The sequence below is a fragment of the Culex quinquefasciatus genome, chromosome 1 (assembly GCF_015732765.1).
Source record: "Culex quinquefasciatus strain JHB chromosome 1, VPISU_Cqui_1.0_pri_paternal, whole genome shotgun sequence".
In the NCBI taxonomy this organism is placed as follows: Eukaryota; Metazoa; Arthropoda; class Insecta; order Diptera; family Culicidae; genus Culex; species Culex quinquefasciatus.
In genome coordinates, this window is record NC_051861.1 from 107,226,264 (window position 1) to 107,244,116 (window position 17,853).

A 17,853-nucleotide genomic window follows, 5' to 3' on the forward strand; every position below is an offset into this window, starting at 1 on the left:
GCATTCTTCTTTTCCCGAATGTGACGTTTAGGATGTGCTTTGTTCTTGAGATATTTTAGCAAATCTAATTTCTAAAATCTCATTAAAATTAAAATAGCTGAAACATGAACTTTTTTTTTAATCTGCGCAAATCAATCTTATATAATTATTTTCACATTTTTGCCAAGAAAAAACTGAAAAGTAACATATTTATTGTTTTTTTTCTAATTTAAGTGAAAAAAGTAAACTATTCATGCTCACTAGAATGAAGATAATGACAGCACGAATCATTCTCAAGTGGCAAATTCCTGCCAGATTTGGTGAAATGAACAATTTCGTTGAATTAAGTTCGGTAGTTCTAAAATAAGTACTAGACCTTAAATAGGGACAAATACCCTATTTGGTGTCAGGGGGTTTATTTTGCATCTTGAACTACTGCAAACTTTTAAGACACTTTTCTGTTCATAATTATGCTAAAAGAACACATAGATTTTTTTTGATATGAAAGACAATAGTTTATTGGTCCTTTTTTTTTAAAAAAAAAACATAGAGTTTTCTAAGCCCAATCTCACACACTAGCGCACCATTTGTTTTGCTTGCTGGTACAAAATTTAACCTCACTTTTTTTTCGTGTACGTACACGCAATACATGCGCACGTAGATAACTCTAGAGACTCTAGATTACTTTTTAAAATAACCAATAGAGTTTTCTACGTGCGCATGTATTGCGTGTACGTACACGAAAAAAAGTGAGGTCAAATTTTGTACCGGCCAGCAAAACAAATGGTGTGCTAGTGTGCTTGAGATCCGGCTTAGATAGCTCTAAAGAGTTATCTAAGCCCGATCTCACACACACTAGCTTACCCTTGAGCTTACCATTGTTTTTGCTAGCGGGTACAAATTTTAACCTAAAAACCCTTCGTGCACGTACGCAATACATGCGCACGTAGATAACTATTAGTTATTGTAAAAAGTAATCTAGACTTCAGATATTTTTGAGTGACAATTTTCCAACAGTTTTGTTCAAAAATTCCAATGAATAAGTTGAAATTACAGTCGACTCTCTGGCTGTCGATCTTCTCGATATCAATATTGCTCCATCTATCGATGAATTCTTCAGTCCCTTCAAACTGCATACTTCGATTGGCTTTATTCCTCGATATTTTCTCTTGCATGAAGGATCTCTTCCTCGACGGTCCCTTGGATTCTGTTTGCTTTAAAAATCTCTTCCGGTTGTCAATATTGTCACTATCTCATGGCTTGCATAGACATTTTTCTTTGCGAAACGAAGCTTTGAAGGGTGTTTGACATTAGTTTGTTTTTGTTTGCTGGACGTTGCCATGATCCTCTCCCATAGCTGGGTACCAAGAAAAACATATTTTCAATCGAGTCTTCATTTTACATCGTTCTGTAAACTGATGATTCTCTTCCTCGACGGTCCCTTGGATATTGACAATCAAAGAGTCGACTGTAATTCAAAGCATAATTGCATAATCCAAAATAAAGCAAAAAATATTATTCATAAGCATGCATTAGCATTTTTTAGCATCAAACATTTAAATTTGGTTAAGCCACAGCAAATATTTTTTGTAAGAAGTTTATATAGTATATATATAGGTCAAACCCAGTCACGAAATATTCTAGCAGAGCTGGTTCTGTCAGAATCCTGCTAGAACGGTAGAACATTTCTGCTAGAGTTCTATAAGAATATCCAGCTCTGTAAGAACTCTGCTAGAATCCTGCTAGAACGTCGTGACTGGGAAGCGGTCAAAGTCTGGTGGCTGAAGACATTCTGAATTTCACAAATATAATGAAAATGAAAAAATGGATGCAATTGCATAGATTTGTGTTTTAATTAAAATTTTAAAGTTATTGTAGGGTCCTAACACGGCTAGCTCACAATTTGGTGTTTCTAATTAACACAAGTTTCCCCACATTGTCAAGCTGCGCGGGCCAACTTCAAGGCCGGCTCTCCCTTTGTACGGAGAGAATACAACGAGCAGCGGCAGAAGCCGGATGCGTGCGTGATTGTGAAAAACGGGAACGGGGGTGCTTTCTAGAGTGCTTTGAACTTTGAAAGAATAAATAAGGGGTGATTTTATTTTAAAATAAAGTCACTAAGGTTAGTAATCCGAATGTCATGAGTTCGAATCCCAAGGTAGGAGGTTTCTAACTGCAAAATATGTTTGAGGCACAGTCCATAAATAATGGTGCATCAACAAGACACCCGAGGAACAGATTGATGTGATCGCTAACTTGGCGCGGGAAAATGATCCTCTAATCCAGTTACTTTTTTTTTCTTTTATTATTTCTGTACCATTGACCCTCGGTCTCGCCCTCGGTCCTAACCGGGTCGCAGCACCTAAAAGGACCTAATAAAAATAAGCTATGAAAAAAAATAATGGTGCATCATGACTATTATGCAGTACTTATATTTTTGACATCTTTCAGTAATCTATTTGAGTCAAATTTGAACGTTTTATAACCCATTTCCATAACCGTTTGAAGAAAATTTTGAGGAGATTTACTATTTGTGATTGAAAATCAAATTTGTGTCCCACTTTTTTGACCCCCTTGGTGTTTCGCGTAAGTTTTGACCCCGTTAGTGCTACAAGTGTTAAGTACAGATTGTCAAGGGAGACAGATTGGCCGATGCAAAATAAATCGGCACTGGCAACGTATGTTTTGCGCTTGCAACACTGCCAGTTTTGCTGGGCGTAAAGGGCGGTTGGTGTCCAGCGCGTTTGGATCTGTCAAACATTGGCCAATAGAGTTATCTAAGCCCGAACTCACGCACACTAGCACGCCATTTGTTTTGCTGGCGGGAACAAAATTTAACCTCAATCTTTTTCGTGTTCGTACACGCAATACATGCGCACGTAGATAACTCTATCTGTTTGCCTTGACAATCTGTAGTGTTAAGGACCCCATGGAACTGCTGTTGCAGACATTATCACCACATTGTACAAAACTTGATACAGATTTTTGAAGCGAGTTTCTGCTGGCAACACTGCCCTTCCGTCAGCTGTCAAAGTTCAGTGTGAAAATGGAGAACATACCACGAACGCATGAAGGTATGTATTTAATTCAATAATTTGTGTTAAATAAGCTTTAGTTCAGCGTTAACATAGTTTTATTCGCAAGTTTAGTGGGCGATGTATACGTTTAAGTTAAAATTTCTCGTGAAATCATGAAATCACAACGATTACAAGCGTTTGAAAATTTCGCAACTCCGCCGCATCGATGGCGTAGCCATATTTGTTTTAATGCCTGCTTGGATGGTTCAACACTAATTTTGTTGTTTTTTCCGCTTCCAGACATTGAGGCCCAAATCCGGGACATCCAGTCCAAAAAGAAGGAAATAAGCGCTGAGGCCGCAAAGGACAAGGGCGTCGGGTTGCTCGAGAGTGGCTACTACGATGCCGATTTGTACGACGGGGCTGCCGGGAAGGGCAAGTACGAGGGCTACGTCACGTCGATTGCCCCGAACGACGATGTGGACGACGACGAGGACGACGGAATGCCGATGGGACGGGGAGGAGACGGGGGAGCTGGTGGTGGCGGGAGGAATCGAGCGCCCGGGTACACCGCGCCGGCGGCGTTGTTGAACGATGTTGCGCAGGTGAGTAATCTTTATTGTTTTGATTAAATGAAGATTGATTGAATTTGTTTCGTTTTAGCCCGATGCAGATTTTGATCCGTTCGCGGACCGGCGCCGACCTACGGTCGGTGAGAAGGAGGACGAGTATCGCCAGAAACGACGCCGACTGGTCATCTCGCCGGAGCGTGCCGATCCGTTTGCCGATGGTAGGTTTCTAGTTGTGAATTGAACTCTAATCTTGTGTAGTTGAAACTTTGTAATAGCTTAAGATAGTTGACTTATCTGGTTGCGACGCCGGTCGATCTCCAAACGTTTGTTCCGAGACTTCCGGCGCACTTCAGGCAACGTTAGATTTTGGTCTGAGTGGGATTCTGAGTGAACGAGAATCTTTCAAGATTCATGGTGCGATTGAGTATGAAATTTCCCTTCTCCTTCCCTCATTCCTAGTTTTCCCAAACCCCACACGCCTAGTCCAGTATTTTGCCACTTTTTAATAACGAAAACCACTTACCACGCAGGTTCCGGTGGACATCCGGTGTCAGAGTGAGACCGCCGAAAGAAATCTCAGGTTAATATCGAGCCTCATTTTTGCGGGCGCTGCGCGCCCCTTCCCAGAACCGGTCCTGCGCTGGAATACCTTCAGTATTCTTGAGCAAGCTGGTTCCGGAAATGGTCGCGCGCACGCTCTCAACCGAGGTCGGTTTGTTGTGAGAATGGTGAATGAGCGTGTTAATTGTACTCAGAAACAGAAAATTATTAATCACAAAGATTTGTTTTAGGAACTTCCCCCCCCAACTCAATTTCTCTCAGTAAAAGCCAAAAACAGCCGTGAACATTTTTCTGACCCGCCACAATTTAACTCGTAACTCTTGCGTATAAAGTTTTTTTCAATTGCCTTTAAAGAATTAGTGTTCAAGCATTGAAATCGTGGCAGAAAAAATGTTTCGCGCACTGAGGATCTGGCTGGAGCACGTACGTATCACTGCCGGGACGAAACTTGAAATTAATCGAAACAAAACTTTTTTTCCGTTTCCCCCCTTAATCTTCAACAGAAAGCTAAAAAAAATGAACCTAATTTCAAGTTGTGTCTCGTTTGTATAAGTTAAATCGACCAGCAAAGCAAGTCGCTAGGAAAGGTTGAAAACTAATCAGCTCTATTTTCTCGTTCTGCTTGTTTTCGGATGTATTCCAGGCGGCAAGACTCCCGATGTCGGTTCCCGCTCGTACACGGAGATCATGCGCGAGCAGATGCTCAAGGGCGAGGAGGTTGAGGTGAGTTGTTGGCGGTCATGGCAGGGTGGCTACTCAAGTTGGGAAATTGGAGAAAAGTAGGAAATTAGTGATTTTTTGTCAAAAAGTCGGGAACCCAAGGCCCAAGTTGGATAATTTTGTACAATTTTCAATTTAATCTTTTAATTCAAAAATTCAATCTATTCTTTAATGGCCTTGAAAAAATGTCATTTCGGATAATCGAATCACATTTTTTTCGTTTTTTCTTGTTTTTGATTGTCAAGTTCAAGTACGACCCCCAAACTCTTTTTAAAGTGAATAAGAATTTTTAAATCCAAGATAGCGGCCAAAATGGCGGTGATGAAATATTGAAAAAAAAGTATTTTGTAATTTAAAAGGCAATGAATTCTTCAAATTTGACTAAAATCGGATCGCATAACTCAAATTTCATGTTAAAAGCAGGAAAAAAAAATACGAGACATGTTTTTTTGGTCATGATTCGATTATCCGAAGTCCCATGCAAACCTTCGGATAATCGAACTTCAGATAATCGAAACTTCGTATAATCGAGTCTGGACTGTGCCAAAAATTAAAAAAAAAAACATAATTCAAGCATTTTAAAATCCTTATCTTGAATTCTTAAATTCTAAAAAAAAATCTTCAAATCTCAAATTCTTATTTTTTTTTTTGGAAAATTGAGATTTCTGGATTATTTAATTTCTAAATCTGAATATTTTTTTCTGCAATTCAGAATTTTGGAATTTTCGGATTTTAATTGTTTAATTCCTACAACTGTTTTTTAATAAGTGAAATTTTAGAATTTTTTATTTTCAATTCATAAATTTAAAATTTCTGATTTTTTTGTTGCTTTACCAGAAAATGTTGCAAAAGAGCAATTCTCTACCAAAACCGGAAATGGATTTTATTTGTATTTTTTGATTTGGCTCAAACTTTGTGGGGGCCTTCCCTATACCCAAATATGCTATTTTGTGTCATTGGTTCACCCATACAAGTCTCCATACAATTTTGGCAGCTGTCCATACAAAAATGGTATGTAAATATTCAAACAGCTGTAACTTTTGAGTGAATTTTCTGATCAATGTCTGGTGTCTTCGGAAAAGTTGTAGGTATTGTTGAGGACTTTTGAGAAAAAATAGGTACACGGAAAAAAAATGAGGGTTTTTTTTATCAACTTTTTGCCTTCCTCATCTCACTGAGGCAAGGCTTATAGTCACTCGAAAAATGAACTTCTTAAATATGACTCCTAGATATACCTTCACGTATACCTATCGACTCAGAATCAAATTCTGAACAAATGTCTGTGGGGATGTGTGTAGGCATGATTTTTTTCCACACGATTATCTCAGAACTTGCTGTACCGATTTTGGCCGGATCCACCTTATTCTGTTCGTTTTGTGGTTCCCTAAGACCCTATTAAATTTTATTCTGTTTAGTGAAGTACTTTTAAAGTTATGCTAAGAAAAAGTTTTTTTGTAGCTACAAAAAAGGGTGTTTTTTGCATAACCTCAAAGGCCGGGTCTTTTTGCTTTTTGACTTTTTGACCACGCGGGGGATTGGTAGCCACACCCCCTTGCATGCGTATCGCCCGGTTGCCACATCGCTTAAGCAGTGTCTGCGTCTCTTCTGGAAAAAAATCTGTATTAATTATGTTGCTGCATCATTTTGTCTCGACAAAGATTTACACGAACTTTTTACTGAAATATATAACTCACGAGACTTTTCACCTTTACTTTGAAGAGTTGGTAAAAAAAAAGAATTGAAAATTTCAAGTAAAATCAATAATTTAAAAAAAAAACATTACTTTATCCACCTTAAGGTGGTTAGTGCCTTCCTCGCAATATAAGTGAATACACTACACAGCCTCAAAAAAGTGTATAAATATCTCTTATTTTTATCAAAATATCTGAGATCCGGCCTCAAAAACTGTGTATTAAAAACACTAGAGTACTTATAACTTTTGATAAGGTTTTCAGATCTTCAATCTTTTGGGCTTGTCTGAAAGGTCTTTTGATTACCTATCTAACGATGGGTCGCATGATAGATCCGGACAACTTTTTCATCAAAATATTTGAGATCCGCCCTCGAAAAAGTGTATAAATAACACTTAAGCGCTCATAACTTTTGATGGGGTTGTCAGATCTTCAATCTTTTCAACGCGTTGGAAAGGTCTTCCAAATACCTTTCCAAAAATGTATAGCATGACGGGTTCTCTTACAAAAACCACCCTTTTTACAATCTTCCGAAATTGAGCTAAAATAGTTTTTTCAGCATAACTTTTGAAGTACTTTTCTAAACTTCATGATATTAACTAGGGTCTTGTGGGACCCCAAGACGGATCGAATGAGACCAAAACGGTCCAAATCGGTTAAGCCAGTCCGGAGATAATCGAGTGCATATTTTTCGGTGCACGGACTCACATCCAGACACACGCACAGACATTTGTTCAGAATTTGATTCTGAATCGATAGGTATACGTGAAGGTGGGTCTACGAGGTCGAATAAAGAAGTTCATTTTTCGAGTGATTTTATAGCCTTTCCTCATTGATGTGAGGAAGGCAAAACACAAATGAAAAAAAAATTAAAAAAATTAAAAAAAACTCTTAAATTAATTTAAAAATACCACCTAAAATACAACATGAATGCGAGGAAGGCACCAACCACCTTAAGGTGGATTAAGTAACGTTTTTATACTAAAACTCAATTTCCCAAAATACGTATTTTTTGATTTTCGAGATTTTTTGATATGTTTTAGGGGACAAAAATCCGCAACTTTTGAGCCATAGAGAAACATGGTCAAAAAATCTGCCGCCGAGTTATGAATTTTTGAAAAAATAGTGATTTTTGGAAAAAAAATCGAAGTTTCATGCAAAAACAAGTTTGACATTATTTTTTAATGCAAAATTGAATTTGCTATCGAAAAGTACTTTACATATTTTTTGATAAAGGGCTCCGTTTTCTAGATATAGCCACCGAAAGTTTGATTTTAGGGAAATATTTGCAGTTTTTCAATTTTTAAAAATAGTGACCATGAGTGACCATTTCTAAAAATATTTTAAGTTCAGAAAATTTGCTATAAAATTGTCTAAGAGACATTGAAGATTGGACCTCTGGTTGCTGAGATACAGCGGCTTAAAGAAAAAGAAACACGAAAATTGAAGTTTTCTAAGTCTCACCCAAACAGCCCACCATTTTCTAATGACGATATCTCAGCAATTAATGGTCCGATTTTCAATGTTAATACATGAAACAATCGTGAAATTTTCCGATCTCTTCGAAAAAAATATTTTGAAAATTTTAAAATCAAGACTAACACTTTAAAAGGGCCAAACATTGAATATTACGCCCATTTAAAATGCAAATATTTCGCTAAAATCAAATTTTCGGTGGCTATATCTAGAAAACGGAGCCCTTTATCAAAAAATCTGTAAAGTACTTTTCGATTGTAAATTCAATTTTGCATTAAAAAATAATGTCAAACTTGTTTTTGCATGAAACTTCGATTTTTTCCAAAAATCACTATTTTTTCAAAAAATCATAACTCGGCGGCAGATTTTTTGACCATGTTTCTCTATGGCTCAAAAGTTGCGGATTTTTGTCCCCTAAAAAATATCAAAAAATCTCGAAAATCAAAAAATACGTATTTTGGGAATTTGAGTTTTAGTAAAAAAAAGTTGATAAAAAAATCTGCAAGTTTTTTTTCGTGTACCTATTTTTTTCTCAAAAGTCCTCAATAATACCTACAACTTTGCCGAAGACACCAAATTGATCAGAAAATTCACTCTAAAGTTACAGCTGTTTGAATATTTACATACCATTTTTGTATGGACGGCAGCCAAAATTGTATGGAGACTTGTATGGTTGAACCAATGACGCAAAATAGCTTATTTGGTCATAGGGAAGGCCCCCACAAAGTTTGAGTCAAATAAAAAAATACAAAAAAAATGGTCGAAATCGGCCGATTTCGTAGAGAGTTGCTCATTTTAGAATTTTTGATTTTTTTTTATTCCTGCGACTTGAAGATTTTTGAATTTTTAAATCCGTAAAACTTTGAATTCTTATATATTTGTATTTTTGAATTTCTTAATTTTTCAATCTATTAAAACATCGATTGAGAAAAAATATATGAAATATCAAAAATCCAAAAACTTTGATTCAAAAATACTAAATTAAATTCCAACATTTCAAATTCCGAAAAATTAAAAATCACACATTAAGAAATTAGAAAATTCAGAAATCAGAAAATTAAAAAAAAATATGTTTACTATTTCAAAATCCGAAATTCCAAAATTCAATATATCAAAAATTTTAAAATAGAAAATTCAGGAATCTTAAAATCTTCATTTTTTAAACTTTAAGTTTCTGGATTAGCAGGCCAAGAATTGATACCTAAGAGCATGCAATGGCACTGACCTTGTTGCGTGCTCTTCGGTTGACGTCCACGTAAGGAACATCCTGGAAGGAGCGTAACTAACTACATCCGTAGTTCTGTTAGATCATCCGAATTATCTTGATCAGAACAGTATAGCTCTGGTTCCTTGCGAGTGTCCTATTTTCTTACCTCCACGTTGGCTTGGTTTTCATGATGACCTAGCTGGTGGCCTGTGGAAACGGATCGTAAACCTTTGACCACCGCGGGTCAGAGTCGAGACGGCTAAAAGAAAGGGGCGCAACAATGTTGGAAAGGGAAGTAATTTGTGATTGTAGACGGTATTGTTTGGATTCGCAGTATGTTGAGTCAACTGCTGTGGATGTACCTGAAACATCGCACAACGGGGTTTCTCTTCTTTCCGTTTTTATCTACCATTAGAGAGCCTGGAGCTTGTTAGAGAACGGACATCTCAGGCCTGAAGTGCCAATCGAGGCGCGGAGGCTGTCAAGCGGAGGTGCCTATCGAGCAAAATCCTTTGTCTTTTGCTCGATTGGTACCTCCGTTTGAAAGTTCTCGTGCTTCGATTGGTGCTTTTAGTTTGAGATGTCCGTCCTCTAATAGGCTCCAGGCTCTCTATCTACCATCTATATTCTGTTTATTTTGTTTCACTGATTCTCTAACACGCCTTCTGTTTATTATCGTCCATTTGTTTTCGATTTTATTTTCTTGATTCTCTTATTTCTCAACGCTTTTCCACTCTATTTACTAATTGATGCTGCTGTAACAAACTGTCTGTTTTCCCTTAATTTGGTAGCGATGTGAATTTTGTTTATCTTTATTTAGCTATTTGAATATTTTTTCATCTGCCCTTTAAATTGCCCTTATACAATCTAAGCTTGTTTGTTGCCTCTATTTATTAACTATTGTTTATTTCTTTATCTACTTCATTAATTACTATCTTTCTTTTACTATTGATTCTTCAATAATATATTTCTTTCACTGACCATTGTTTTCAATCTTCACCCTTTTCTTTAAAACAAGTGAGGTTTGAGCCCTTACTCAATTTTTGGAATGATCAAAGAATCAACAGAAACATTACTATTGTACTTTTGAAAAACTTTTATAAAATGCTTAGGACCAAAAATTGTAACAAAACACCGCGACAAAAGAAATAGCAACATATAAACACGACTCAACACTAGGAATGATTTCAGGAGAAAACAATACACAGTAAAATAACAACTAGTTTTTGAATTCAAACTAAATATAAAACAGTGTTTGCTTTAATGAAAGTTGTTAGGCACACTTTAAACGGTTAGGCGCTTATACTTACATCAAACCCTACGTAATGTACCACCCCCGGCCGAGTTAAAATGCGTAACCGGAAAAGAAGGTGTGCATGCCTGGCACGAACACTCAAAGCGTGTTCTAGCGTGCTGCTCGTACTGACTCAGAGCAAGGGTGAGATGTAGGTGTAAGGGCAGTGCGTGTTCGTCGGGAACCTAGTGCATAAGATCGGTCAAGGCCCGTTCTTACACTGAAAATTGCGAATTGCGAATTTAAGTTTCTGGATTAGTTAAAATTCTAATTTTTTGAGTTGTAGAATTTTGAAATTTTCAGTTTTTTTGCATTCCTGCATCTTAATATAAATAGAATTTTAAAATGTTTTAAGGGAATGTTATTGTCGCTCGACTCTAACTTTGAAAAATATTTGCAACGGCCTTCTTTTTAATTGTCTAACTTTTAAATTTCTGATCATTTTTCGATTTTTATAAGATATGCTTTATTTTAAATGTAATGCCATTATTGAATGGCCCCAAGATGTTTTTTTCATTCAAATTAATTAAGGTCAAAGGTTATTAATGTTTGTGTAAAAAATAATTAATAGGTCGTACAAAAGGAGACCAAGAATATCAAATTAATTTGGTTGTTGCTAAAATCAGGAAAAAAAAAATGTTGCCAAATTCAGGTGTTGCTACTATTGGAGGTAGACAAAATCGGGTGTTGCATCCAAAAATGGCAGCGTATTCAAAGTTTATTTTTGAACTTCTAAATTTCTTAATTATTGAATTCCTGAATCCGTGAATTTAGAATTTAGAACTTTTTTTTTATTCCTGAGCTTTTTTTTTGTATTTAGGACTTTTGAATATTGAAAGGTATGTATTTTTAAATCCTTCAATTTTTGGTTTTATCCTTAAATATTTGAATTTATTTCTAAATCTAACTTTTTAAATGTTTCGAATTCAGAAATGATCACACGAATTCCTTAATGATAGGATTTTTCTTTTAATTTAAGACTTGTTAAAGCGTGTTTGTTTAAAAATGAAAGAAATATAACAAAATTATATTTAACATTTTGGCATTCCTTTATTTTCCAAACTGATGAAAAAAAAACTTTATGCTTGAAATTAAAAAATTACCCTTATGATTGCTTTGCCTAAAATTATTTTTTAAAATCTGAAGTTTTCTCTGTTTTGAAATTGTAAGTGCTTTATTTAAAATTATTTTTCCTTAAAATCTGTTGTTAAGTTGCTATTTTTTCGTACAATTTTCAAAAGTTTGATTTATTAAAAAATATGCATACAAATTAAAAAATGTTGTTAGATTTTTAGAAACTTTGGATTTTGATTTACAATCATTCTTTGAGTAAAAAATGTCTTTTGTTTGAGAAAATGGAAAAGTCGAAAAAAAAATGACATTCGAGTGGCCACCCTGTAGAGTAGGGTGCCCAGAATATGGGACTTTTCCTCAAAACCTCGCTCCACAAGCTGAATATTGTTTTTTGGGCTATTTTAGGACTCTGGGTCAAATATGGCCAAAATCGGTCAACATTTACCCATTGATACTCGAAGGTGAAGTTTGTATGGGAAAAATCGAAAAAATGTATGGAAAACCCATTTTTCTTACAGTTTGATCTGCACGGTGCGCTATTTCCATACAAATATTTCCAAACATGAGATTCTTATTGAAAATTTAATGCTCTACAACTTTGTAGAACACACAAAAACCGTAAAACTCGATCCTGACAAGTTATTAGCGAATTAAAAAAGTCATTTTTGTATGAAATTTTTTTTTTCACCAACTTTAGGCTCGGGTATCAATGGGTTAATCTCAACCAATTTCGCTCAAAATTTGCACAGATGCTTAAAATAACCCAAAAAACCAATTTTTGCTTGAGGAGTAGGGGGTCATTTTTTCTGGGCACCCTACTGTAGAGTCAAAATCGTCAATCCGGAGTTCAAACACTAACCCAAACTTTGTTTCCACAGCTCCGCAAAAAGATCCAGGAAAAGGCAAAGGACGGTTCCCTCGTGATCAACCGCGAGTCGAGCAACGGAGACGGCAGCAGCAGCAAGGCGGCTGCGGAATCGAAGAAGCGTGGCCGCTGGGACCAAACGGTGGAGGAGTCGTTCGTGCCGCCGAAGAAGTTGTCCACCGTGCCGGCGACGCCGACGTGGGGCGATGCGGAGAAAACCCCGGCCGACCACCGCTGGGACGAAACGCCCGGCCACAAGGGCAGCGAAACGCCGGGGGCGACCCCGAGCGCACGCATCTGGGACGCTACGCCGGCCCACTCGGGAGCCACTCCGGGGCGGGAAACCCCCGCGGAGAAGTCAACGCGTCGCAATCGTTGGGACGAGACGCCGAAGACGGAGCGTGAAACACCGGGCCATTCGTGGGCTGAGACTCCCCGTGCCGATCGCGGACCGAGTGATAGTGTGATGGACAGCACAACGCCTGCTTCGAAGCGACGTTCGCGTTGGGACGAAACGCCCTCGAACGCTACCCCGTCGGCCATGACTCCGTCGATCGCGATGACCCCAACCCCGCACGCAACACCCGGACATACGACGCCCCTGCTCACCCCAGGCGGTTCCACCCCTATCGGAAACAAAGCGATGGCCATGGCCACGCCCACCCCAGGCCATCTCGCGTCGATGACCCCGGAACAGCTGCAAGCGTACCGCTGGGAGAAGGAAATCGACGAACGCAACCGACCGTTCAGCGACGAAGAACTGGACGCCATGTTCCCGCCCGGGTACAAAGTGCTCCCACCCCCAGCCGGTTACATCCCAATCCGTACGCCAGCACGCAAGCTGACCGCCACGCCAACCCCGATGGCCGGAACCCCAGCCGGTTTCTTCATCCAGCAGGAGGACCGCAGCGCCAAGTTCATCGACAACCAACCCAAGGGCAATCTGCCCTTCATGAAGCCGGAAGATGCGCAATACTTTGACAAGCTGCTGCTGGACGTGGACGAAGAAGCGCTCAGTCCGGAGGAGCAGAAGGAGCGTAAAATTATGAAACTTCTCCTGAAGATCAAGAACGGAACGCCTCCGATGAGGAAGGCCGCCCTCCGTCAGATCACCGACAAGGCGCGTGAATTCGGCGCAGGACCACTCTTCAACCAAATTCTACCCCTGCTGATGAGTCCCACCCTGGAAGACCAAGAGCGTCATCTCCTCGTCAAGGTCATCGATCGCATCCTCTACAAACTGGACGACCTCGTGCGTCCGTACGTGCACAAGATCCTGGTCGTCATCGAACCGCTCCTGATCGACGAAGATTACTACGCCCGCGTGGAAGGTCGTGAAATCATCTCCAACTTGGCCAAGGCCGCCGGCCTCGCCACCATGATCTCAACCATGCGTCCCGACATTGACAACATTGACGAGTACGTGCGAAACACGACGGCCCGTGCCTTCGCGGTGGTCGCTTCCGCGCTCGGAATCCCCTCTCTCCTACCCTTCCTGAAGGCCGTCTGCAAGAGTAAGAAGTCGTGGCAGGCTCGCCACACCGGCATCAAAATCGTCCAGCAGATTGCCATCCTGATGGGTTGCGCCATCCTGCCCCACCTCAAGTCGCTGGTCGAAATTATCGAGCACGGGTTGGTGGACGAGCAGCAGAAGGTCCGCACGATTACGGCGTTGGCGTTGGCAGCGCTGGCCGAAGCCGCCACTCCGTACGGTATCGAGTCGTTCGATTCCGTGCTGAAGCCCCTCTGGAAGGGTATCCGGACGCATCGCGGCAAAGGTCTTGCGGCGTTCCTCAAAGCCATCGGTTATCTGATCCCGCTCATGGACGCCGAGTACGCCAACTACTACACCAGGGAAGTGATGTTGATTCTGATTCGTGAGTTCCAGTCGCCGGACGAGGAGATGAAGAAGATTGTGCTGAAGGTCGTGAAGCAGTGCTGCGCGACGGACGGTGTGGAGGCGCAGTACATCAAGGAGGAAATCCTGCCGCACTTTTTCAAACACTTTTGGAACCACCGAATGGCGCTGGATCGGCGAAACTACCGCCAGCTGGTGGACACCACGGTGGAGATTGCCAACAAGGTGGGCGCGTCCGAGATCATCAACCGCGTCGTGGACGATCTCAAGGACGAAAACGAGCAGTACCGCAAGATGGTGATGGAGACCATCGAGAAGATCATGGGCAATTTGGGCGCCGCCGACATCGATTCCCGGCTGGAGGAACAGCTCATCGACGGCATTCTGTACGCGTTCCAGGAACAGACCACCGAAGACGTGGTCATGCTGAACGGCTTCGGCACGATCGTCAACCAGCTGAGCAAGCGCGTCAAACCGTATCTCCCCCAGATTTGCGGTACCATCCTCTGGCGATTGAACAACAAGTCGGCCAAGGTCCGTCAACAAGCGGCGGATCTCATCTCCCGAATCGCCATCGTCATGAAGACATGCCAGGAGGAGAAGCTGATGGGTCATTTGGGCGTCGTCCTCTACGAATATCTCGGCGAAGAGTACCCCGAAGTGCTCGGATCCATTCTGGGCGCCCTCAAAGCCATCGTCAACGTAATAGGCATGACCAAAATGACACCCCCAATCAAGGACCTCCTGCCCCGTCTCACCCCCATCCTTAAGAATCGCCACGAAAAGGTCCAGGAAAACTGCATCGACCTGGTCGGTCGCATCGCCGATCGTGGCCCCGAGTACGTGTCCGCCCGCGAGTGGATGCGCATCTGCTTCGAGCTTCTCGAACTGCTCAAAGCCCACAAAAAAGCGATCCGACGAGCCACCGTCAACACGTTCGGTTACATCGCCAAGGCCATCGGCCCGCACGACGTGCTGGCCACGCTGCTAAACAACCTCAAAGTCCAAGAGCGCCAGAACCGTGTCTGTACGACCGTCGCCATCGCCATCGTGGCCGAAACGTGTCGTCCCTTCACCGTGCTCCCCGCCCTCATGAACGAGTACCGCGTGCCCGAACTCAACGTCCAGAACGGCGTCCTCAAATCGCTCTCCTTCCTGTTCGAGTACATCGGAGAAATGGGCAAGGACTACATCTACGCCGTGTGCCCCCTCCTCGAGGACGCCCTCATGGATCGGGACCTGGTCCACCGACAGACGGCGTGCGCCGCCATCAAGCACATGGCCCTCGGAGTGTACGGCTTTGGCTGCGAGGACGCGCTCATCCATCTGCTCAACTACGTTTGGCCCAACATCTTCGAGACGAGCCCCCACTTGGTGCAAGCATTCATGGACGCCGTCGAGGGCCTTCGGGTGGCGCTCGGACCGATCAAGATCCTGCAGTACACGCTGCAGGGGCTGTTCCATCCGGCGAGGAAGGTGCGCGACGTTTACTGGAAGATTTACAACTCGCTGTACATTGGCGCCCAGGACGCGCTGATCGTGGGCTATCCGCGCATTTCCAACGATCCCAAGAATCAGTACATTCGGTACGAGCTGGACTACAACATCTAAATATCATTCAATGCTTAACCATACGTTTTTTTGTCTTGTACGATTAAGAAATAAAGGAAAACATCTTTAGTGTGTTACAAGAAGATTAGTGGGAATGCTGTTTTTGCTCTTTTCGAAATTCCCTATTCGTGATTCAACAAAAAAAACTTTGGTGTAAATTGTGCATGTCTAAAAAATGCTTTCCCAACACCTAACCTGGTCTCTGACCCAAAAAAGACTTAATAGAAAAAAGCTAGTGAAAAAAGTGATTATTAGTTGTCTTGTTTTTCTGTCGATTTCAGATCCAGCGTCACAGTTGGTGTTTCAAGAGAGGACGCACCAACCCAGCCAATGAAAACTTCGACTTTGAAGGCATCTTTTCAAAAAGTCGTTGTATGAACGATTTTGCTGCGATGAACATGGCCTGAAGTTTCTACAACAAATGAGACTGTTGTTAAAGAAGTGAGACGATCAACTGCTGCGAGATCCTTGAAGGGAACCTGTGTCTTGCAACGGACACGGAAACAATTGAGAACAACGAAACCATAAACAATCTCTTATTTTAAAAAATTGAAATGAAGGTAAAACGATCTCAAATACGATTCAAACTGGCCGGGTACAAAAGTAGCTCGGTCAAACAAATAAAATGCCTTTAAGTTTGTATACAGCAATGCACAGGAGTTCAGAAAAATATCGTTTCAAATTTAAAGATTATTACATTATGAAAACAGCGAGAATATTTGTAAAGTTTGCATTTTTATTTACACGTTGTGATGACATGTTGTAACACCCCTGTGAGTTCTAGATCTATATCTCTCAGCCTCTCATGAGTGCCTGCTCGTCCTCTGCAGCACTCTGTACTAAAACTGTTGAAATGCATTTCACGCACTCTTGTCTAGACTACCAACGCAACAAGTTTAGTTTAAATTCAACCCCGAAACCTCGTTTCATCAGTCTATAGTTGATTATTGATACGATAGTAAACCTTTTGTGAATAAAACCGTGAAGTCCGTAATCGAGAAGACGAAAAGCAACATCTAATAGGATTATTTCGGTACGAATTCTGTCAGTTGTAGAAAATATGTAATTAACTTAGGCTGGTACAAATTTTAGGTAAAGTTTTTGTCAAAAAATATATTTTTTTTAAATTTGTCAAAAAACAGCTGAAATAAATTTAAAATGTATTTCACTGCGTTTAGGATTATTTTTAGCATGTTTGGGTTGATTTAAAAATCTAAAGAATTTAAAAAAAAATGATGTTTAGTAGCGCAAAAAGTTATTTTTTGCTAAAATTATTGTTTTTGTAAAATCATACATTTTTATTTGAATACTATTGATTGCACAACAACTGAACCAGTGAAAAATGCATTTTAAAACACTTTTTGCATTAAGATGTTGAGACTATGCATTGTTATTTCAATTTCAATATTTTTTTTTTTAGAAATTTAAACAAAATCATATTTAAAATTCAATCATAAAAAATGGCAATGACGAAAAAAATAAATCAAGCTACAATAAAAATATCCCCCCCCCTTTAAATTTGGTTAAAAATATCAGGGGACAAAAAAAAAATTGTTCCTAAAAACTTCAAAATTTTAATGGCTAAAGAAGTCTAATGAACTGAAAATAATTTGAAATGAATTTTCCTGCGTTTAAAATCTTATTTGGAATATTTGAGATCGATCAACAATATTTTATTTTATTTCTGTGAAATTCCGTTGTACAATACTGCAGAAAGTATTTTTTGCGACAAAACAAAAATATTTCTCCAATACTTAGATATTTTGAAAACTAATTATTGCAAAACATCTGGGCGGGTTAAAAGGATTTTGTAAACACTTTTATATTCAAATGTTAAAACCATGGCATGTAATTAAAATTTTAATGTTTTTTTTCATTTGTTTTCAATTTAGATATTTTTTGCACCGCTCGAAATTGGCCATAGTCGA

The 17,853-nt window shown here is 40.0% G+C and overlaps 1 protein-coding gene across 3 annotated transcripts; it reads left to right on the forward strand.

Annotated features, from left to right (window-relative positions):
• Nucleotides 1-3,004: 3,004 nt before the first annotated feature.
• On the forward strand, nt 3,005-16,013 carry LOC6041274 (splicing factor 3B subunit 1). Of its 3 annotated transcripts, XM_038255427.1 has the most exons (5): nt 3,005-3,053; nt 3,297-3,601; nt 3,660-3,786; nt 4,773-4,852; nt 12,470-16,013. In XM_038255427.1, exons 1-5 carry the CDS (start codon nt 3,026-3,028, stop codon nt 15,923-15,925), a joined length of 3,996 nt encoding a protein of 1,331 aa, XP_038111355.1. In that variant the 5' UTR covers nt 3,005-3,025; the 3' UTR covers nt 15,926-16,013. The 3 variants fall into 3 exon arrangements, with proteins under 3 accessions (XP_038111355.1, XP_038111366.1, XP_038111360.1); XM_038255438.1 differs by lacking the exons at nt 3,005-3,053; nt 3,297-3,601; nt 3,660-3,786 and adding an exon at nt 3,793-4,552; XM_038255432.1 differs by lacking the exons at nt 3,005-3,053; nt 3,297-3,601; nt 3,660-3,786 and adding an exon at nt 3,793-4,296 and having other exon boundaries at nt 4,360-4,852.
• Nucleotides 16,014-17,853: the final 1,840 nt, after the last annotated feature.